Source organism: Eleginops maclovinus, chromosome 13 (genome assembly GCF_036324505.1).
Source record: "Eleginops maclovinus isolate JMC-PN-2008 ecotype Puerto Natales chromosome 13, JC_Emac_rtc_rv5, whole genome shotgun sequence".
NCBI lineage: Eukaryota > Metazoa > Chordata > Actinopteri > Perciformes > Eleginopidae > Eleginops > Eleginops maclovinus.
This window is the reverse complement of record NC_086361.1, coordinates 23,046,876-23,070,713: the sequence shown is the minus strand read 5'-3', so window position 1 is coordinate 23,070,713 and position 23,838 is coordinate 23,046,876. Positions and strand designations below refer to the sequence as shown.

Below are 23,838 nucleotides of genomic sequence, written 5' to 3'. Positions count from 1 at the left end.
TTGACTGAACCATCACAGCCTCTGGTGAAAACACTTGCTATAAATGGACTGGATTACTGTTTTCTATGGCTATTTAAGGAGGTAGTATCTACAAAACAAGTGCCTTAATGTCATCATCTGGTTTACAACAAAGAGATAAGAAGAGGTACAATAAATCATCCTTATAATTTAGGACTGAAGACAAATTACTGAGTGATTTTATAATATCATAAACAGGATAAAAAGCAATACTTGTGTTACAATCTGAATGTGTAGAGACAGTGCACCCCTTACTAAAACACAATGGTACAAACCTTGGAGCAGCATCAGCAACACAAGACGTTCAGAGTTACACCGGAAACTCTACAATAAGGATTTCAGAATAAAACCACTTCAAAATACATGCCATTCGCAATCACTGCTGGAACTTAATAATACAAAAGAAATTATATAGAATATATTATCATATAACTTTGTGTTGTTTATTATCTTTACTTTATATATGTTCTGATGGATTTACTTATTTTCATTTGTATTATTGTTATTATTGTTATTATTATTATTATTATTATTATTATTATTATTATTATTATTATTATTATTATTATGATAAACTGTATAGTATGTGGTTTTATGAGCTAACCCAAGACAATATTTATTCTTTAGGTTTGACCAAAATATTTTCTGCACTTATATTATTTTCTTTAACAAAAAACACAAAAATCAAAATTAAAAGAATAATAATAATTCATTTAATTTATACATCACTTTTTTATATACTATAAGAAAAACATTGAATACAAGCATTCAAACAAACCTATATAAAAAATGTAAACACAAGATAAATGAAATGGAAAAGAAAAGCTCTGTTGGGCTTTTACTTTGAAGGCCTCCTCCCCCTGTCTCCTCCGGGCTCCGTGCTGTCAGCCTGACTCTCCTCCCTCTCCTGCCGGGAATGAGCGCTCAGAGCCCGGCTGTCGGTGTGATGTCTGCCCGCTGAGCTCCACTATGCCGCGGGTCCGGCAGTTGTGATGAAGCCGTCCTACGAGTCCTACTCTCCGCTCTTTCTCTTCTTCGTCCCTGCAGAAGATGCTGGCTGGCGGTTAGTTCCAACTTCGGACACCGTGGGGTATTTTTTCCTCGGAGAAGCGCACTGAAATCAGAAGGTGAGTGTCCGTAAATGCAGATGTATGCACACTGTCACCTGTTCTGCTCCACAGGTAGGACATCAGGCTGCTGCTGCACACGTCGAGAAACCTGCAAAAGCATGCAGAGGAATGAATGCTGGACAAAAACAAAACTGCAGGTCATATGAGATTATTACAGGCGTGCATGCAGGAATAATGAGGCTGGAGATTTATGCACTGAAACGGACCAAGAAAAACAACATGTCCTGATGTGCAAGACTCTGATCTACTAAGAGGCCTACAATAGGCTACCTGTCAGCTCCATATGGCCTCTCACTATTGTTTGCATCAGCTGTGCTCATGGAAATGTCACTGGCAGCTGGATTATCTGCTGGGGTTTCTTTTGAAAACACAATACAACCTTGAAATGCTCGGAATAATCACGATATGGGACAAAACTAGTCAGAATTCAGTTGTCCCAAACTAACATTTTACATTTTAAACTTTAAAAATCTGTTGAAAAATAACAGAAAAGCATATTTTGGGTTTTATTTCACTCAAAGCCGAAGGATTTCTAAAGTTGGCCAAATCTAAATCCCTTTGTGACATAAACAATACAGAATCTTTCACTTATACCTTCATTATATGTTAAAATATATCATTGAAATCAGATTTATGACACTAAATTGATATGATGTAATGTCCAATATAAAATAGAAAACTACATGTCTTTAAGGAAGATATATGTCTTTGTTGAATATTGTGGTAGCAATATTACTTTCGTTAAATATCATAAATCCAATATTAAATCTGCTGTTAAATTACAACTAAAGTGAATTATTTCAAATATTATTTCATTCAGAAAATTGAACATGGAATTCCAAATGCAGTCTTTAAAAAAATAAGAAATAAATAAAATAACATTTAAAGTACAGTTTTCTACTGTTAATCTCAACTAACCTACAAAATAAATAAGAAATTCCAATGTGCAATGTCACCTTTAATAACTGCAAAGAAAATACAAGAAATCTAAATATTTTGCACCCTTAAGTCAGAGACTAGATGCTAAAAAACCTTACAATAATATTTTATAACCCTGACTGTTTATGTGACGTAATGCCACTATTATCAAACCCTGAAGTCTGCTGGCAACTGTCCTTGAAGAGTAAACTTCCTGTGTGTGTGTGTGTGTGTGTGTATCCTTATCCTTTGGAAAGCATCTAGTGGCAGCTCCTCTTGTCCAGAAGCCCGTCAACAAGCCTCAGTTTTTATGCCTTGGTGAATGTGGAGCAGGAAAGGTTTCCAAAAGAAGAGCAACTCGCTTACATACTTCTGGGTCTTCTAGTTGTTTTACATAGAGTGAATCATGAATGTGATGCACCATGGTGAGTAAGGGAAGGGATGTCTGCTATGATACCTTCTGCGCTATTTTTAAATATTGGCTTTACTTCCCTGCAGGCGGTCCGTTAAATTTGAGGATTCCACCGGGTGTTAATTGCTTATTCCTGAGGTGAGATTTTTGGTTTTCCTGATCTTTATTCAGTGGCTGTCTTTGCTCTCAGATGCACTGAACACATGTGCATTTAGAGTGGTGCAGGAATGAGTCCTTAAACCCTGAAATGAGAAAGCATTTCCACTTCTGGATCCTAAAAACGGAGGTTCCTTACAAGTGTCTAAATGAGACGACTAAACGTAATCACGCCCAACATTAGCCGCCTTTAGCTTAGCGGTGGTGACGTGAAGTCATGTGACCGTGCTGTAGTTCCTTTATAGCCCAACATTAGCCGCCTTTAGCTTAGCGGTGGTGACGTGAAGTCATGTGACCGTGCTGTAGTTCCTTTATAGCCCAACATTAGCCACCTTTAGCTTAGCGGTGGTGACGTGAAGTCATGTGACCGTGCTGTAGTTCCTTTATAGCCCAACATTAGCCGCCTTTAGCTAAGCGGTGGTGACGTGAAGTCATGTGACCGTGCTGTAGTTCCTTTATAGCCCAACATTAGCCGCCTTTAGCTAAGCGGTGGTGACGTGAAGTCATGTGACCGTGCTGTAGTTCCTTTATAGCCCAACATTAGCCGTCTTGAGTTTGCGGTGGTGGTGTGAAGTCATGTGACCGTGCTGTAGTTCCTTTATAGCCCAACATTAGCCTCCTTTAGCTCAGCGGTGGTGACGTGAAGTCATGTGAGCGTTTATTTATGCATATACTAATTTCAGCTTTAGTCTAAAAATATCTCACCTATATATCCATATTAATTGATGAAACTTTTAATTCTTCGTCCTGGCTCTTTAATGAGGAAGAGTTGGAGACGGGCGGATGGAGATAAGCTGCTCAGGAGAGGCAACTGCAGATTAAAGAGATTTTATTGCTAGAGCACCTGCTAGCTGATAGCACTGCAGCCTTTGTTCCTCGTTAAGATCAATGTGAGTCTGCAGGAGGCCGGAGATAAAGGGTGACACCATAATGTGTGTGTGTGTGTGTGTGTGTGTGTGTGTGTGTGTGTGTGTGTGTGTGTGTGTGTGTGTGTGTGTGTGTGTGTGTGTGTGTGTCTCACCTGCCACCATGTGTTAACATGCCGTGACACAGATCCTAATTTCCAAGAAAGAGCAGGAAGAGGAAGGTGAGCAGATGATAGGAAGTCAGATGATTCAGAAATGAGTCGTAATACATCCCATAACAAAATATGATGTAAGGGCAGAAGTGTTCCCCTAATATTAAAAGTAAGTCCCTCCGACTCTGTGTGACGTTAGATGGCTTTAGAGATTGTTTTTAAAGAGCTTTAAGAGGCCCTTTAGAGGCTTTGTTGGGGGTTTCCCTCTCCTGTTGTGAGTTATATAGGTTTCAGTGCATGTAAATGGTCTGTAAAGACTAAAATCCCTGTGTTCCCTCCAGAAGATAGTGACATCACTATGTACCACTCGCGCTTCTATTGGCTAGTGCTATACATGTTTTTATTTAATCTACCTCATGACTACTCTTAGAAGGAAAGACAAGTCTCCAGTGTGTCTTCACAGCAAGACAAACGACCGCCACGTGCAGCTAGCTTCAGTTTCACCAGCCGGCACTAGATTTAATTCCTATTGATTGCCGGCCCCGCCCACTCATGATGGAAACAGCAATTTGCAGGGCTAAGTTCCAGTCCTCATTATTCCTATGTATTGACCAGTGACCTATACGTGTTAAATCCAAGCTGGTGATCTGCAAAGCCCACTGCCCTTTCCTGTGACCTATGGCTGACTACTTTTATCTTTCTGCCAGCTCGTCCACCTCTTGGGCCTGCAGGACGTATACAACCGTTTTGCAGGGATGTAGAGGATGACAATAGGAACACTGTTTCCTCTGAAGCAGTGTACTGACCTCCACATTTTCCCAGCAGCCCACTGTTGCAAGAAACAGCTTAACTGTGGGTTCGTGAAAGTCATCTGTCCTGCTGCCAGCCTCTCCATACTGATTAGATGAGAATGGGAACAGTAGGTGAGGTGGGTTGGATCCTCTGTGCAGACAAAGGGTTTATTGTAATTCCCAAGGCATCCATTCAGCGACCTTTTCAGCGTCGGACGGCACAATAGTATCAGCTGCTTCGTTTCCCCCCGCAATTAACGTGTGGAATTTCGTCTGCTCTATAAACAGGCACGGCATTGCTCCAAAAAACAAGAAAGGAAAAACGAGTCGTTCTGTTGAGTGGCTAACTGAGAGGTTGGGAAGAGCTATTGGTGCTTTGAATTCTGTTTCAGTTGGCAGCATCAAACAGGTTTTTAACGGCCGACAGACATTGTTAGCAACGAGCTAGTGGACGTAGCATTTAGCAGCTAAAGTAGATATTTTGTTGGTTGTTAAGTACACATGCTGTTTAAGCTACTATTAGCTCATGTTAAGAAGCAACTAATGCAAGATGAATGCCACAAAGCTAAGTAACAGCTAGCTAGCTAACCTTAACTCAGGTTTTATTACATTACATTTAGCTGAAACTTACTTCCAAAGCGACTTACAACTAGTGCATTCAACCAAAATTAGCTAGCAAAAGTTAGCAAGTTGACTGCCTCTGCCATGCTTCGCTATTAGCAAGAAGTTTATAAGCAACTAATGCTGATGAATGCCATGTAGCTAAGTAACAGCTAGCTGGCTAACCTTAACTTAGGTCTCATTGCATTACATCTCATTTCGCTGCCCCATCATCCAAAGCAATTTACAACTAGTGGATTCAATGAAAGTTAGCTGGTAAAAGTTAGCATTTAGAGAATGTTAGCAAAGTAGGACGTAGCATTTAGCAGCTAAAGAGGCCGGTTTTTTGTCTCAATATTAATAAAGCTGTAAATTAACTGTAGGTCTTCCACTAAATCATATTTCTTATAAAATAAACTTATCTGCTAATGTTTAGAAGCAACCAATGTCAGATGCATGCAACGTAATAACAGGTGGGTTTTTTTAAAGCTATTTTGCCCAATTTTCTCTGTTTCCGTCAGATTTGAGGATTTGCTGCTTTAGCTTTTCTTATTGTGGTAAGAAACTCAAGCAACAAAACAAGCAATGTACTATTACTTCAATCCATTTCTTCAAGGCCATTCAGAAATTTAAATCTGATTAAATGCAAAGAAAGTCATAATTAAATGCAGGCCTGGGGAGGGTGGGTTTGTCCCTGAGACTGGAAGCATGTGTTGTCCAGTATGGAAATGCGTTGGGATTGTGTTTGGGAAATGGATTCAGGTCATTCTTTGTTCAGTTCGGACTAATGTGCACCGTCACGTTTGGATCTTTGTAGTCGTTTGAGATGGATTCCCAGGGTCTGTACTGCTGGAGATGAAATCCTGTTTTTTCCTCTTTGCTGAGTGCAGCTTAAATCCCAAACACAACACAAGAGCTTGACACTTGTGCTGATGCAGGGTGGCAGTGTGAGTTTGGGGCTCATAGCATTTTGAGCATTTTAGAGTAAACTCCTGTGTGTGTGTGTGTGTGTGTGTGTGTGTGTGTGTGTGTGTGTGTGTGTGTGTGTGTGTGTGTGTGTGTGTGTGTGTGTGTGTGTCAGTGCTAGAGGCCCTCGGTTGGTAGCCGGTGTTCAGGAGGGCCACGTGCATCTCTGTGCTGACAATGGTCTAGTTTGGAGAGCGCCCGGGGAGGAGGATGCCCTCGGTTACACTCCCTAACAACAGACTGTGTGCTGAAATATTGAAGTGACAGCCACACACACTGTATGGTGTCACACATGTCCGACATGTGTGTGTTTATCCTCAGGGCAGCTACTGGTCTGTGGGCGATGATTGGATCTCAATACTTGGCATCGAATGTCTGGCTGTGTTTATAGTTCTTTGATTGCGTTGTTGCAACCACTGAAATATTTCTTTCTTGAATGAATTTTTTAGGTGATATTCTCGTACGGCTGCTTGGGTTTTTGAACAGTTACATTTGTGATTTGAAAAAAAGAAGGTTTTGTAGTAAAACAACCAGCTCTGACTTTTCATTTATTTTTATTTTGGATCTGACCAAACATTCATTTAATTTTTTAATTTTTGACTTTAAACTCAGATTTCTGAAAAACAAATCAGATTTTCAAATTATTTTCAGTAAAAAAAAATCTGAATTATCACATTTTTCTTTTTTATTAAAATCAAAGAATTATGAGAAAAAAAGAACAACATGTTTTTGGGAAGTTGCAGAATTCAGAGAAAAAAGTCAAAAATGAAGGCTTGCAACTTCTCCATTTACAAGAGCTTTTAAAGCTGTGTCTCATCTGACTAATAAATCATCCTTTTCTACATTTAAGTCAAAGTCTGAATGATTAATAGTCCATCTTACTCTGATATTAAAAGAGTTTTCAGTGATTCAATATTGCACTTCCATAAAGTTAGAGAACTGGAAAGAGACAGATTAAAAAATAATACTCAAACTACATTTAGCAGGCTCCAACAACGCTGGACTACATTTCCCACAATGCAATGCTATGATGTCCTGCCTGCTTAGTAAACAGCCATTCTATCAGGGGTTTCTTAGACATCAGAGGAGTGGTCAAATGTCTTTATTTTGAGAGGCTTTAGCCAGCATTTTCTGAATGCTTTTACAATATTTTGTTAACTTAAGGATGGATGGTTTATCAGAATTGTTGGCTGAAGGCTTTATGGTCACATGCACACTAGTTGGTATTGAACATCTTAATGCTCTTCCAACTATGCAGCAAACATTGTACTTAAGATATAAAAAATGGAATAAAATACGGCAATAAACGGGTAAAAGAAAGACACGTAAAACAGAATCAGAATATAATGGACTAAGTGTTGCAGCTCATTTTGATATGGATATTATATTTGATGCGTTGATTGCTTGAGTTCTTCTGTTTTTATTTTAGTGAGGATAATCTGAAAAGGGTAAAGATTGGAGGCCACCAATACGTGCTCACTGTCACAGAGGAAATACAACAATGCCAACAATGGAGTCACTTGTTTATCCAGCATAATGACCTTAACAATGATGCAAATTGGAGGGCCATTTGTGTTGGCTCAAGATAAGTTGATAATCAGAGTTAAATTAGGATGGGGAGTGTTAAAGTCGTGCCCAAATACCAGTGTGTTCCTGTCTGCCATGTCCTGTTCTTCAGATCAGAGTCGTGTCTGTCTGCCAGAGATCCTCCGCAGCTCTCCGTCAAGTGTGCTAATTGCTGTAAATACCCGGGTGCTCTGCTGTTGTGATTGACCCTGGTGAAAGCCGCTCAATCCGACTCATATTTGGCACCGTGGAGAGCCCTCATTCCAGATAATGGCTTGTTGTTATTGCGCACTAAACGCGGTTAATTGCAAAGAGGGCGGTTTGCTTTAAGGGGCTTTTTGAAGGATGGCGACGGAGGATGTGCACCAGCGGCGCTCAATTATATCAGCGAGTGGTTGTTTTTGATCGGCTGTTGAACGCAGCATCTGTTTCTCCTGCAAGGAGGTTTAGATTGTGAAGCTCGAAATGGAAGACCCAAGAAACACAAGATGGACCAAAGCGTTCAGAAGTCGCCTCAAGAAAGGAGTTGGTAGTGGATAACACCTTAATGCTTAAAAAATGTAGAACCTGTGTCAAGTGGGACAAGACAATTGAGGGAATCAAGAGGAACTACAACATTTAAACAGATGGAGACAGAAGAGGCCATGTTGGAATTCAAAAATGGGACAGGGGGACATGGTGAATGGTTACAGGGGACATGGTGAATGGTTACAGGGGGGACATGGTGAATGGTGACAGGGGGACATGGTGAATGGTTACAGGGGACATGGGGGACATGGTGAATGGTTACAGGGGGACATGGTGAATGGTTACAGGGGGACATGGTGAATGGTTAAAGGGGGACATGGTGAATGGTTACAGGGGGGCATGGTGAATGGTTACAGGGGGACATGGTGAATGGTTACAGGGGGCATGGTGAATGGTTACAGGGGGACATGGTGAATGGTTACAGGGGGACATGGTGAATGGTTACAGGGGGACATGGTGAATGGTTACAGGGGGACATGGTGAATGGTGACAGGGAACATAGTGAAGGAAAAGCATATCTATCCTTTCAGTCAGACAACAGAAAGCACTGGTCTTAATAATGATGAGAAACCTTTATCCATCAGATACTTTGAGAAGAAGGGGACATTAACGGGTTGATTTCTAATAAAAGAGCTTTCATTTCTGAGTCATCTGGATTACACGCACAGACCTGTAGCCCAGGACCTCTACGATGCATCTCTCAAAGCCAATGATTGACCGGCTCTGATGCCTTTCAGTCTGCGAGTCCTGGCTTTCTGAGACATGAAAGCAGGCAGCCGTGGAGAGAAAGAGCTGCGACGCGAGGATCTGCTCGGGACGTTTGAAGGGAGGCTGTGATCATGTTGTCTCATTACATCAGCCTCAGATACCCCCTCTGTCTGGGTAACGCTGCTCCGGAAAGGAAACACATCTCTTGTCTTTAAATGCAGATAACAGTCGAGCTTCACCTTCCAGAAACTGTGCATATGCATGACCTTCTGTGCACCTGGTGATATGAGGATAATGCACCTTCTTCACAGTATTTTGTACATCATTTGACAGTTTTGAACTGCATACATCCCCTAAATGCTGCATTTTTCATCATTATTCCTCCATTTTACTGGTCCTTTTTGCTCATACAGCAGCAGCAATGCCTCAAACCAATATCATCACCTGTCAATGTGATGATATAACGTGATAGTTTTGCACTGAATAAATCCCATAAATGCTGCATTTTCCTCGATTTTGTTCCATTTGATCATTTTAAATGGTAATGTTTGCCTACAGCTGCAGCATTAATGCCCCCAACTAAACATAATTAATATAATCATGTGTTTATGGGATGATATTGCTGTTTTTTTTGCTGCATTTTGCATGAAACGTGCTAGTTTTGCACCACATCTATCCCATAAATGCTCCATTCGTCACCATCATGTCTCAAACTAAATAATATTTTAACGAAAGACGTCTGGAGGAGCAGAAACAAAGCAGCACGGAGACTTCTCTCTGCTCGGCTCCCCTCCTCCACTTTGAAGCGATGGCGGTGTTTCCATGGCAGCTCCAGCACGTTAAGCTTCAGGATAACAGTGAGAAAAGTGGGGAGAAGTACGGGGAATAATCACAGAGTACGAGGGACTAAAAATAGCGAGGGGACTTAATCCCAGGCATTATTTATTCATCTCAAACGTCTCGTGTCTGCGCCGGCTGTGTAAACATCATTCCTTCTGCAGTTCTTCTCAAGGGGGGGGGGTTATGCTGTTCTCTGACCTAAGCCCCCACTGTCTTACTAAAGCCAGGACTACAGGGATGAGGATGGGGTATAACACGAACAAAAGGAGCTTCAGATGGACATGTAGGGGCTGGATCTGTGAGGGACAGCGCTGCACATCTTTCTAAATGACGAGGCAATATTATCTAACGTGCCGCGTCGTGTGTTATTTTTACTCGCTGGTGTGTGTGGCGGTGCAACTGCAGTGTGTGCAGGACTGTGGGTGTCACAGAGTGTGTGAGACTGATGAGAGGCAGGATGGAGGTCAGCCTCCGGCGGCAGGATCAGATCTACCATTGTCTCAGAGAAGACCGCTTCCACTGGAACTGCCTTTTTTTACAGGCCGGTACAGTACGAGCTGATATTTAGGGTTAGTATTTCCATGTATGAAGAGTTTAAGAGCTTTGAAAATGCATAACATTTGGGCTGTACAGATTTGAAACAGGACTAATTGCGATTATTTGGACGGATACTGCAATTGCAATATGATTTTGGGAGTTTGGATGAGAGAAAAGTATGTTTAATGAACTGTATTGAACCTTAGAGACCAGGAAGAGACATCACTCATGTTATCCAAAACCATTTGGATAACATGAGTGGAGATACTGCCCAAATAAATGAAATGTTCTTATTAAAAAAAAGGTCAATTTGGTCCACATTTTTGTCTAGTCCTCCTAAATGTTCCTGTTTTCTTTCTTCCTTCTGCTTCCTCTATAAGCCTGGTGGTGGATGTTCTTCTCTTTGTCATTGAAACATATCTTTAAATGATCATTGTTCATTTTTTTAAGAGGAAAAAAGTAAAAAGAGTTAAAAAAGAGTACCAAACAAATGTGTTTTTTGTTCATTCAAAATGGTATAACACAAATATTGTGCTTTCAATTTGAATATGGCACTCATCCATTTTGGGATTTTGGTCAGATTTCAATTGTACAACCCTAAAAGAACTAAAAACGTGGGAGTACACGGGTAAACATGTACTGGGCTTATAGTATTTTGTAACACAATCCCTGGACAGAGCTATATTCCTTTGAGCAGAGACAGTGTTCACTTCCAATTAGATCTTAGTGCAGCCCGGAGAGTCTTTGAGCGAGACCATACACAGCTGATGTCTGATTTTAGCTCATTTCAGATAAACTATAGTGTGTATAAAAAAAACACTGCAGCACAGGAATACCAAAGTGGATTCAAGCTTAAAGAGGACTATAATATATGAGTTAGTATCAGTACCGTCTCTACTTTAAAGAGTCCTCTCCTGCTGATGTTCAGGTGTATATCAGTATGTAGCGTCTCTACTTTAAAGAGTCCTCTCCTGCTGATGTTCAGGTGTATATCAGTATGTAGTGTCTCTACTTTAAAGAGTCCTCTCCTGCTGATGTTCAGGTGTATATCAGAATGTAGTGTCTCTACTTTAAAGAGTCCTCTCCTGCTGATGTTCAGGTGTGTATCAGTATGTAGTGTCTCTACTTTAAAGAGTCCTCTCCTGCTGATGTTCAGGTGTATATCAGTATGTAGTGTCTCTACTTTAAAGAGTCCTCTCCTGCTGATGTTCAGGTGTATATCAGTATGTAGAGTCTCTACTTTAAAGAGTCCTCTCCTGCTGATGTTCAGGTGTATATCAGTATGTAGAGTCTCTACTTTAAAGAGTCCCCTCCTGCTGATGTTCAGGTGTATATCAGTATGTAGCGTCTCTACTTTAAAGAGTCCTCTCCTGCTGATGTTCAGGTGTATATCAGTCTGTAGTGTCTCTACTTTAAAGAGTCCTTTCCTGCTGATGTTCAGGTGTATATCAGTCTGTAGAGTCTCTACTTTAAAGAGTCCTCTCCTGCTGATGTTCAGGTGTATGTCAGTATGTAGTGTCTCTACTTTAAAGAGTCCTCTCCTGCTGATGTTCAGGTGTATATCAGTATGTAGTGTCTCTACTTTAAAGAGTCCTCTCCTGCTGATGTCCAGGTGTATATCAGTATGTAGAGTCTCTACTTTAAAGAGTCCTCTCCTGCTGATGTTCAGGTGTATATCAGTATGTAGTGTCTCTACTTTAAAGAGTCCTCTCATGCTGATGTTCAGGTGTATATCAGTATGTAGCGTCTCTACTTTAAAGAGTCCTCTCCTGCTGATGTTCAGGTGTATATCAGTATGTAGCGTCTCTTTATGTTTCTCATACTGCCTGTGCTGCAGCTCCTCTTTTCACTCTCTGTCTGAAACCAGAGCCCAGTCTGCTCTGATTGGTTAGCTGGCCAGCTCTGTTGTGATTGGTCAACCAACTTAGAGATGTCCCGCCCCTTAGTCTATCACGTACAATGTGATGGAACGCTAGCCAATAGGAGATGAGTATTTGAAAGTGATGTCACTATGTTCAGGAAGTAAGCAAAGGAGTCCAATGGAAGCGTTTCAGATGGTATGGCCCACATTGAGCTGTGAAATAAAGGATTATTTGATATAAAAAACAACTCTTTTAGACATGAAACAAATGTTATACACACAAAGGTGTAAAACCTCCACAGGCTTCATGCTTTGATATAATATCTTTCATATGTCAACTTGTTTAAATCCTTTTCAGTCCAGGAAAACAAAGTGTTTGAGGTTCCATTTTAATCTCAGTTTAATAAAAATGAAAATGAGACATTGGAGTTTCCCCGACCTGTTTACAGAGAGTCTGTCTCAGCGCTTCTTCTGCTTTATTGCTAAACAGGCCCGACCGTAAGCACTCCTGAAGCAGAGAGAACGCAGGAAACATGTCCCATTTATTCTGACATAACCACCGACTGTAATGGACTTGACATTTTCAAACCCATGCATTTTCCTGTGCCAGAAGATCCTTAAAAGCCTCTTTTGCAAAACCGTCCACGTGTCTGTTAGCTGTTATTTTTAAACCATAGTTTAAATATTGTATTGTGCATTCTCTTAAACTTAAACCAGGAAGCTGACCAGTATATTTACTGTTTTTTATTTAGTTTTTTGTTCAAATCAGCTACTGCTCCTGCCTGCAAAACGCTAAAGCTGCTTTAATGCTCAAATGTATTTCATTAGTAGACCCAAATGAACCTGCGCATTGCAAAAGAGGTCGCTCATCATGACAAAACCTCCAAAAATCATGACTTAACTACGATTTTCCCACAACTTTATGGAGCATTTCAGCTATTTTTAGCTTTGTTTTTCGACTAAAACTTAGAATTTTGTGTCACAATTACTCATTTTCCAGGTGTATTTTTCAGTTGCAGAACACAGCTGTTATATATTTTTTTAAAAAGAAGCTTTGCACTACACTAGGTACTGAAAATAGTGGATAATTCAGCAGCAAAATTGAGGGTGGAGACCAAAACAGAGCTAAAAGGAGATACTGTTTAGACAGACAAGCTGTATGAAGGAAATGCTTCAAGTGAATATGCTCCAGAGTACTGCTTCTCTGGGTGTTAGTTTTTTGTGAAAGGTCTCCAGTCTTGTCATTAATCAATACCAACAGAAATGTAATTGCCAGGTTTCTTGAATAGAGACACACAGAACAGAGGAAGGCAATATTATCTGTGGTTTTCGGTCGCCTGGTTGCACAAAGACAAAGTTATGTAGCCTCTCTCTCTGGCTCTGTCCGTGGTGCTGAAAGCCTCCATTTATATTCTCAGAAAACTTCTCTTGAGATTTTCTTTTTTAAGGGTCCTTGGACTTGTTTTTCCATTTAAAATGTCAGCCGCTGTCTCTGAGAAACAGCGAGGCTTCTCCTGAACACAGCTGCTCTCTGTACGTGCGGTTCTGCTGTTCCACATGACACTTCAACTCTTAAATATGTAGGAGGAGACACAAGTTAACCAGCGTTGTTTGGCACTGGCGATGTAGGAAGGAACAGATGAATGTTGATGCTCACTGGCCCTGCATTATAGAGGAAGTTTCAAGTACATGCTGTGTAATTTGTTGCTAAATTATAGACGTCACTGTGTTTGAAAATAGCCCAGGTAGCAATTTGCAGTATTAATGAGCTGTTGTTGAATTCAAGGGCTTGTAGCATGAAGGAAATAAAGCCTTGTAGTCCTCTTTTTATCGTCAGCAACCCTTGACCTGCAGCAGTTTCCCAATAAAAGGCTTTTATAACTCGTTGTGTAACGTACCTGCAACTCGCTCCTGCGTCTCCCTGAGCGGCGTCACAGTATCTGGGTCAATTTTCTTGACAAGTTAATCCTATCTGAACTGTTGTTGGATTACCAGCTAAAATAAACCTGTGCAGATGATGGGTCACTGCCTGTTCAATGTTCAATCCACGGGATTAATGAAAGTTACCAAACAGATGTTATAATTAAGAACGGACTCATGTTGGAGGCTGTGATTCACACCAGTGGTGGAGGGAGTGCTCAGGTCCTTTGTGTGCATAAAAATATACCGTTTAAAGTTAAAGTCCTAACCCTAACCCAAAGTATGTTAATTCAATCAGGAAAACGTACCTAAAGTCTTAAATTAAGCTAAATAATTAGTGCTAAACCTATTATTCCAGTAATTAACCAATAGTTTGGTTTGTAAAAATAGTTAAAGTATTGAGAAATTAAAACACATTTACTCAAAATGACAACTTTATAATGTTTATAAAAAATACGTAGATTATTTTATTTAAATCAAAGGAACATCTAAAAAACCTCCACATTGGAGAATATAGAACCAGAAAATGTTCCTGTTGGATAAAAGACTTTAAAGACTAAATCAAATCTAACAAGTGGCTCTTATAGTCCAACCTTTCATAAGTTTTCTGTACAAGATCGACATTTTTCAGAGATGAATTAAGTAAAAAGTGGAGAAGTACAAGGTGTCACGAAAAGAAAAACTCAAGTAAAGTTGAAGTATTTTAAGAATGTATTTGAGTACTTCATTACATTTTCTTAGTTAAATTCCACAGTAAAAAAGCAGTTGAAAAACGACTACATTGAAATTAAGAGCTGATGCTAAAACTGAAACCAGAGCCCAGTCTGCTCTGACTGGTTAGCTGGACCGCTCTGTTGGGATTGGTCAACCAGTTTAGAGATGTCCCGCCCCTTAGCCTATCATATACGGAGTGCTAGCCAATAGAAGCGCAAGTGTTCTGTAGTGATGTCACTATCGTCCGGAAGTAAACAAAGGATTCCAATGAAAGCATTTCAGCATGCTGCTGTGACATAGACTGAATACACTGAAGCAGGAAGTGGAGACACGTTACTCTGAGTTTCCTTCCTGCTCCTCGGCCCCTTATCAAAGCCTTTGTTGGCGCCTGATCCAGGACAAAGAGCAGCTTAATCACGTGAGGCCAGGGAAACTGGAACAATGTTCTGGCTTTAAGGAGGCTAATCTGTGCTGTAGTTCCTTTATAGCCCAACATTAGCCGCCTTTAGCTTAGCGGTGGTGACCTGAAGTCATGTGACCGTGCTGTAGTTCCTCTATAGTACAGCATTAGCCGCCTTTAGCTTAGCGGTGGGGACGTGAAGTCATGTGACCGTGCTGTAGTTCCTTTATAGCCCAACATTAGCCGCCTTTAGCTTAGCGGTGGTGACCTGAAGTCATGTGACCGTGCTGTAGTTCCTTTATAGCCCAACATTAGCCGCCTTTAGCTTAGCGGTGGTGACCTGAAGTCATGTGACCGTGCTGTAGTTCCTTTATAGCCCAACATTAGCCGCCTTTAGCTGAGTGGTGGTGACGTGAAGTCATGTGACCGTGCTGTAGTTCCTTTATAGCCCAACATTAGCCGCCTTTAGCTTAGCGGTGGTGACCTGAAGTCATGTGACCGTGCTGCAGTTCCTTTACAGCCCAACATTAGCCACCTTTAGCTTAGCGGTGGGGACGTGAAGTCATGTGACCGTGCTGCAGTTCCTTTATAGCCCAACATTAGCCGCCTTTAGCTTAGCGTGGTGACCTGAAGTCATGTGACCGTGCTGTAGTTCCTTTATCGTCCAACATTAGCCGCCTTTAGCTGAGTGGTGGTGACCTGAAGTCATGTGACCGTGCTGCAGTTCCTTTACAGCCCAACATTAGCCACCTTTAGCTTAGCGGTGGGGACGTGAAGTCATGTGACCGTGCTGCAGTTCCTTTATAGCCCAACATTAGCCGCCTTTAGCTTAGCGTGGTGACCTGAAGTCATGTGACCGTGCTGTAGTTCCTTTATCGTCCAATGTTAGCCGCCTTTAGCTGAGTGGTGGTGACGTGAAGTCATGTGACCGTGCTGTAGTTCCTTTATAGCCCAACATTAGCCGCCTTTAGCTTAGCGGTGGAGACGTGAAGTCATGTGACTGTGCTGTAGTTCCTCTATAGTGCAGCATTAGCCGCCTTTAGCTTAGCGGTGGAGACGTCAAGAAAGAATAATGACTCAATATGTGAACCCTGGCTATGACCCGGGTCAGACTACATTAAGGGGGTTAGACAGGGAGTAACGTTAAGGTGCAACAGTCTTCGTCATCAATAAATCATAAATGCATTCATGATTACTGTGTTACTGTATGTACATTAAGCTGCTGTGGGGGGGGGGGGGACGTTTTAAATTACATGTTGGTGATGTTAAAGAGAAGCTATCAATCATGCATGGTAATTATGGTGATTGTAGGTAGAAAAGTATAATGTCATGATTATATGTTGAAGTTTACCACCTTCATTTATTTAACCCTTATGATTACAGTTAATAACACCACCAGCTGTTAGCCTCATGAGCTCTGTTGTAGCATAGCCTGTAAGCTCATCCAAGCCAGAGTAGCGTCTCAAAAGAAATACATAACTGTCCCATGATTATAAAGATATTTCAGCTACAGTAACCATATTTGATTGATAGCTTTTCTTTAATCAGCACAAACATGTTAGTGTTTTTTCAATTGTTTTGTTTACAAGCACAAAAAAGCCAGAAATACATTTAAATATTTGACATTTTACCCTCAATATGTGGGACGTTTTGCAGGAATTTTGCTTGATTTAATGTGGTTTAGCATTTATTTAATAATGAAATCATTTGTGGTTACAATTCCCATAAATGATGACGGCACAGCACAACCTGTTAGCCTTAAGCGCTAATGTATTATAGATTAAATCCCATAAAAGCCAAAGGAGTGGCCTTTTTTAAATAAATACATGATAATTAATGAACTTTCACATAATTATACTATACACAGTGACTCTGTGTATTAGGAGAGGAATGGACAATGTAAACAGGTAGCTTTTGTTCCATTAGTAAATACCTTTTCTCCCAAACACAGACTGTCATAGCATAGTCAATAAGCTCCTATAAGGCATAGTAGCAGCCTTTTTTCTAGACAAATAAATAACAATATTATGTGTGTGTTTAATCCAACATGCAGATGGAGGACTGGTTACTGCAAATACAAATTACAGGCTTTGTGGCTAAAATGTGGCATGCAGAATGCGAGTCTGAGCATGTACTACATCACAGTAGTGCTTCAGGCTCACAGATGGCTAACCTGTGGCCCTTTCTCCTGCAGACCTGAAGTGTGTGTGTACATCTGTGGATCACGTGTCGCTCCTTTGTTGAACAGAGAGGGATGGAAACGGGATTTTTCTCCCCAGAATACAGTTATTTTAAGAGAGGCGACACAACAGCAGAGGGGGGAGACGGGGGGATGGGTGGGGGGTTGTGAGGTAATGTAGAGAGAGAGAGAAAGGATTCGAATCATATGTTTACCTGCCAGTGGTGCCTTTTTCTGCATTGCTGCCATGGCAACAGCGGCTATTCGAGTGTGTGTGTGTGTGTGTGTGTGTGTGACAGGGGATGTAATTCTGCCCGTCACCATGCAGCCCTGAGCTGACTCCCCAGCTGCTGGTTGCCATGAGACCAGACACACACACACACACACACACACACACACACACAACACACACACACACACACACACACACACACACACACACACACACACACATCCTCCGCTCCACTGATGAATCTCCTTCCTCTCTAGATGCTCGAATCTCTAAACTTGATCAGGACTGTCTGTTTTTCGGAGATACGTCGAGATAAATGTGCTCTGTGTTTCTCAAAATGTGAGGAGGGAAGACACAGACTGGGGGGGGGGGGGGGGGTGTATAATAGGATGACGACATCATTTAAAGGCACTATGACATAGGTGGGGTGCAAAAAAGGTGTGTGATACTGAAAAAGCTTCTCCTTAATAATCAACACAGTGTAGAATAATGTTATTTTTCTATTAGCCACATTAGCTAACTCCAAAGCTAATGCTAATTCAGCTAATATTATGGCTAACTGTTAGAATTTACAAGTAAAATCAAGTGGAATTATGTTAAATTAATGTCACATTTCCCTTAATTTAACTAATTAAGGCCTATGATACACAATTTTTACTTAACTTGTCCTAAATTGTTCCCTTTTTATGTCATCTCAGAGCAGTCCTGAGATGACGGAAGTGGAGCCCGTGTTGGACTTTGCCACCTCGGGTCGGTCGGGCAGGAGGAACGCTCTGCCCGACATCCTGGGGTCTCCGGCAGGCGTAAACCCCGGAGACCTGCCTCTGAAGCTGGCAGAGATGACCCTCAAAGGTAAAGTAGTCAATGTGCTCTTTTTAATTATTATAATTATCTGCTGCAGGGAAGAGACTTGATCCTGGAAATGAGTCAGCAATTATGCCATCCTTTGTCTAAAAGTCAATGGGTTTGTCTGGTTGGATGTCTAAAATAAGGTCGGTTTTACATCAATATCCAACTTCTAAATGAGACGACTAAACGTCATCACGCCCATCATTAGCCTCCTTTAGCTTAGCGGTGGTGACGTGAAGTCATGTGACCGTGCTGTAGTTCCTCTATAGCCCAACATTAGCCTCCTTTAGCTTAGCGGTGGTAACGTGAAGTCATGTGACCGTGCTGTAGTTCCTTTATAGTCCAACATTAGCCTCCTTTAGCTTAGCGGTGGTGACGTGAAGTCATGTGACCGTGCTGTAGTTCCTTTATAGTCCAACATTAGCCTCCTTTAGCTTAGCGGTGGTGACGTGAAGTCATGTGACCGTGCTGTAGTTCCTTTATAGCCCAACATTAGCCTCCTTTAGCTTAGCGGTGGTAACGTGAAGTCATGTGACCGTGCTGTAGTTCCTTTATAGTCCAACATTAGCCTCCTTTAGCTTAGCGGTGGTGACGTGAAGTCATGTGACCGTGCTGTAGTTCCTTTACAGCCCAACATTAGCCTCCTTTAGCTTAGCGGTGGTGACGTGAAGTCATGTGACCGTGCTGTAGTTCCTTTACAGCCCAACATTAACCTCCTTTAGCTTAGCAGTGGTGACGTGAAGTCATGTGACCGTGCTGTAGTTCCTCTATAGCCCAACATTAGCCTCCTTTAGCTTAGCGGTGGTGACGTGAACTCATGTGACCGTGCTGTAGTTCCTTTATAGACCAACATTAGCTTTTTACTTCAGAAATCATGAAGTGGTGTTAATATGGGGGGATTATCCTGCTGAACTAAACGTTTGTTTGACACAGAGATTATTTCTATGCAAAAATCCACAATCTGAGGCTGCTAATGTGTAGTATATCACAACCTGTCACAGCTGTCAGATTCGGCCCCTGCTCTGATACAAATATGGCAGCCAGATATTGCACAGATTGTGGCTTTGACATCGGGTTCAGATCAGCTTTAGTATGGGACATTTGCTCCATGTTTGGGCTTGAAAGGCCACTTGGGAATTGGCTAAAACTGGCCAAAATCATTCATCACGACTCTGGCATGAGTGTGGCTACCATAGGCACATTAAGACTGCTGTGGATTAATAAGCACGCTGATAAATCAGGAATTATGACACAATTTGTCTTGCAAGCTCCAAAAGCTAATCAGCTCCAATCTGGCGTCTCAATGTTCTTGATGGATTGTAAATATGCAAGTGCACTCAAACTAAATTAAGCGTGCAACTACTTTAAATGTTAAAGTTTTTAAATGTTTTAAAAGGTGACATTATTCAAGGTGAACATTAAAGTTTTGCAGTTATAAAAAGGTTTAGGGGTAAAAGTTTTGAAGGTAAACGTCCTAACCTTTGTGTTGTCTTCCTATCAACTGTGCAACTTCTGTCCTCAGGGTTTCACTGTTTGTGAAGCATATAGTATAAATAAATACCCAAATCTGTGGTGCACCTTTTGAGCCAACTTTATCCAGATTTAATTGTTACTCTTCTTTTCAAAATGTGTTGTCAATAGATCTCATTTACACAAAATCAAGCCAAATTTCTGATGTAAAAAAGACGTATATAGACGTTATTTTTCTGGCACTAACAGAAAACAAACCTTTATCCTACATAAAATCCAGCACAAAATGGTCCGGCAGTGGCCCACTCAGTAGGAGCTTGGACTTGGAATCGTAGGGTCGCCGGTTCAAGTCCCCGAACACACTTGAAATATGGAAAGTGGACTGCTACTTGGAGAAGTCCCAGTTCACCTCCTAGGCCCTGCTGTGGTGCCCTTGAACAAGGCACCGGACACCTCCAATCCCCCCTCCCCATTGCTCCCCGGGCGCTGCACGATAGCTGCCCACTGCTCCCAGTACTAGGATGGGTTAAATGCAGAGGACACATTTCACTGTGTGTGCTCTACTGTGTGCATGTATGTGACTAATAAAGAGGGTTTCATCCTCCGACTCTATTCTATCTATCATTTGGAAATGGGTCCAATGTGACTCAGGGACAACAGGAAGGTTAAATATAAACAACATTCCAAAGTTTTCGATGTCAAAACTTTAACTGTAAAAGTTATAAAACGTTTTCAAAGGTAAATGTTATTAAATGTGAAAGATTAAAGTTACATTTGTTTAAATAAAGACTTTGAGGTTAATGTTTTAAAGGTTTTAAAAAGTTTGTAAGTTCAAGGTTTTTATAGACATAAGTAACACAATTGTATTTAATACTATTAAAATAGGTTTACTGGTAAAGTTTCATATAAAAAGTTCTACAAGTAAAATGCTGTAATTGTGTAAAAGTATTCAAATGTTTTCAAGGTTTCAATTTAACATTTTTAAAAGATGAAACACTTTCCCCTCCTGCAGCCTCAAATTGATCCACTAAATTCACTCTATGCTCCTTTTGGTCGTCTTGCCTCTTGTCCTTGAAAGTGACTTATTTCTGGGTTTGTTCACAGATGGTCCTGGAGGGGCCCAGTCCCCGACGGCGGAGGGGCCTCCAGCGCCGCCGGAGGGCTCGGAGGGGAACGAGGGATCGTAGGGAAGCTGGTTTATTTTTTCTTCCCCGGAGACCTGTAGAGATTACCTGAGCGACGGGACGAGTTACAGAGGGCGACCCGAGGGGTGATCCGTGGAGAGTCGGACTGTTTGAGAAGCAGCTGAGCTCCACGGGAGAAACAGAAACCCCCCCGAGGACCAGCACTCCAGGCGACACTTAGCTATGACCCAGTGAGAGTGTGTGTGTGTGTGTGTGTGTGTGTGTGTGTGTGTGTGTGTGTGTGTAGGACACTGAGAATCAAAGGTGCCATGACAGATTGTACACTATTTTTGTATGATTTATGTAAGAGAAAGCAGACGCTGTGTTCCTGCTGTTTTTTCTAGTGGTGTGTGTTCCTTTACATTGAGCTGGATGCTAGATTAGATTTAAGGAAACTGGGAATCTCTTGTGTCGTCTCTGCGTTTTACACCACATGTGTTCGATCTACTGTGTGTTTTACAATCTGAGCTGTTGTACAGTATATCTACGTGTTAAATGGACAGTTTTTACCCATCACTGCAGACTGTTTTTGATCCCATAACAGGGATTCAACCCATTTTTTCAAGGTGAATACTCTTAATCTTGAGACGTTTCTTTAGAGCGTAGTGCCCCACTGCCAGTCGTATGCACCCTGATCATTATCACACAGAGAAATGGCAAATTTCCTTAATTTCAAACCTCTGACAATGTGCCTGGTGGCAGCTCACAACCCTGAACGTGTGTTGTGTTCTTTCTCTGTGAAGATCTGTTCCTAACCTCCTCAGTTTTAATAGGAGGTTTCATCTTAAAGTGTAAATAAAAAGATACAAAAAAATACACTTTTCTAACTTCTGCAGATCCTACATTTGTCAGGAAATTAAACTTAAACTTCGGCAGGGCTTTTTTTCCAGCAGCATATGTCCGCCGGACTGAACTCGAGAGGGAGCGACACGAACAAGAAAAATGTGTTTGGAGTCACCGAGAAAAAAACCCAGAAATGGCAGCACAGTCGCCTTCTGCCTCTCAGCACGGAGAGCGTGTTCACACTCATCAACACACACACACAGAGCTGTGAAGAGAGAGAGTCACTGTTACTGTATATAAACTGTGTGGTAGTGCAACCCGTGTGTGTCTGTGTGTGTGTGTGTGTGTCTGTGTGTGTGTGTGTGTCATACACAGTGGTGGAATGTAACTGACTTCATGTACTTGAGTATTCCATTTGATGCTACTTCATACTGCCGACTCCACTGCGTTTCATACTCCGACTCCACCTTTCAGCTGCTTCTCGTGATAACAGACATCCTGCTCTCGGATCGCAGCAACATCAATCAGGGCAAATATTAAGAGACCAATTCAAATCCACTGAAGTCAACAAGAGCCTTTAACGTCCCGTGCACAAAGAGTCCTTCAGTGTAACTTTATTAAACCTTGATTTGATTGTAGGAATTAGAACCTGAAAATACTCGACATGCTGATATGTGATGAAGTACTGTACTCTAATCAACCCACTATTTAGAAGGATCTAAAATTGGCTCCACATTAAAATGCTCCTAAACCTGATTCTGATTCAGGTACCATAATGAAGTTTAATTTTTACTTTACTTGAGTATTTCCACTTAATCCTACCTTATATTTCAGGGGCAAGTATCACACTGTTTCTCCACTACAGTCCCTAGTTAAGTACATACAAAAATGTGATAGAATCGTATTTATAGCACCTTTCATGCAAACAAAATGCACCTCAAAGTGCTTAAGAACTAATTGAATCAACCAGTATGTTAACATTTTTCTTTTAAGCAATACAGGGAAATACACAAGAAAGATCTTAATCAAATAAGAGTAAAAAGTAAAATCAGAGTTATAAAATATACTATCAAAGCCAGATTTATGTTAAAAAACGAAATATTTAGAATGCAGTACTGTACTTAAAATCAACCCAGTTATGAAGTAAATAAAATTGGTACCACATTAAAAACTACAACTCTTCAAGTACATGTACTATATAATATCTTATAGTAACATATTACTGTGAAACAGGGCTAATCTGCCTAGCAACACCTTTAAACGTTGATGCTTAAATGGCTTTTACCTGACAATTTCAGGACTTGTGTTGGAGTATTTTAAGAGGCATTTGTTTGACTGGTTCAACATTTACAAACTACAATATGTAATGCTCATACAGTACTTGTATTTGTGAGGGATAAAAACAGAACAATATAATATTCTATAATAATATTTTACTGTGAAACAGAGCTAATCTGCCTAGCGACACCTTTATGTTGATGCTTTAATTAACCTGATTATACTGTTGTTTCAGGACACGTATTGGAGTATTTTAAGACTGTAGTATTTCTTTGACTGGTTCAACATTTACAAACTACAATATTAAATACTCTTACAGTACCTGTGTTTGTGAGGAAAAAACAGAGTGATATAGTACTGCAAAAAGAGTCATTCTGCATAACGAGAACTCTTACTTGTCTGTGTTTTTTATGGATTTCAGGACGTGTAATGGAGTAGTTTTAGACTGTAGTATTCCTGAAGTAAAGGAGTATATTTCCACCACTGGCCATGCAGTACACGCAGTACTTCTCCTCATCCTGTACTCAGAGGAAAGCTGTCCTGTAGTCGTCTCTCTGTGAAGCTGTATTGGTGGACGTGTCTTTCTGTGGATGTTTCACGATGCAAAGCCTGGAGTGCTGCTCTGTTTCTGATGCTGTACTTCTACTGCTGAGGAAGTTTTATCATACAGGATATATAACATTTATCTGGGGGGGAAGGGTTGGTGAGTCAGAGGTGTATTTTGTAGTGACCCTGATCTCTGAGTGGTGCGTTTATTTTACTTAGCTGGACTGAATCCTG

At 41.0% G+C, this 23,838-nt stretch overlaps 1 protein-coding gene across 8 annotated transcripts; it reads left to right on the top strand.

Annotated features, from left to right (window-relative positions):
• Positions 1 to 913: 913 nt before the first annotated feature.
• Positions 914 to 23,832, top strand: pkib (protein kinase (cAMP-dependent, catalytic) inhibitor beta). 8 transcript variants are annotated; one of them, XM_063899510.1, is made up of 5 exons: positions 923 to 1,145; positions 2,324 to 2,491; positions 2,565 to 2,616; positions 18,193 to 18,346; positions 20,918 to 23,832. In XM_063899510.1, the coding sequence occupies exons 4-5, from the start codon at positions 18,205 to 18,207 to the stop codon at positions 20,998 to 21,000; spliced, it is 225 nt and encodes a 74-aa protein (XP_063755580.1). In that variant the 5' UTR covers positions 923 to 1,145; positions 2,324 to 2,491; positions 2,565 to 2,616; positions 18,193 to 18,204; the 3' UTR covers positions 21,001 to 23,832. The 8 variants fall into 8 exon arrangements, with proteins under 8 accessions (XP_063755578.1, XP_063755580.1, XP_063755581.1 ...); XM_063899511.1 differs by lacking the exon at positions 2,324 to 2,491 and having other exon boundaries at positions 18,198 to 18,346; XM_063899509.1 differs by lacking the exon at positions 2,324 to 2,491.
• Positions 23,833 to 23,838: the final 6 nt, after the last annotated feature.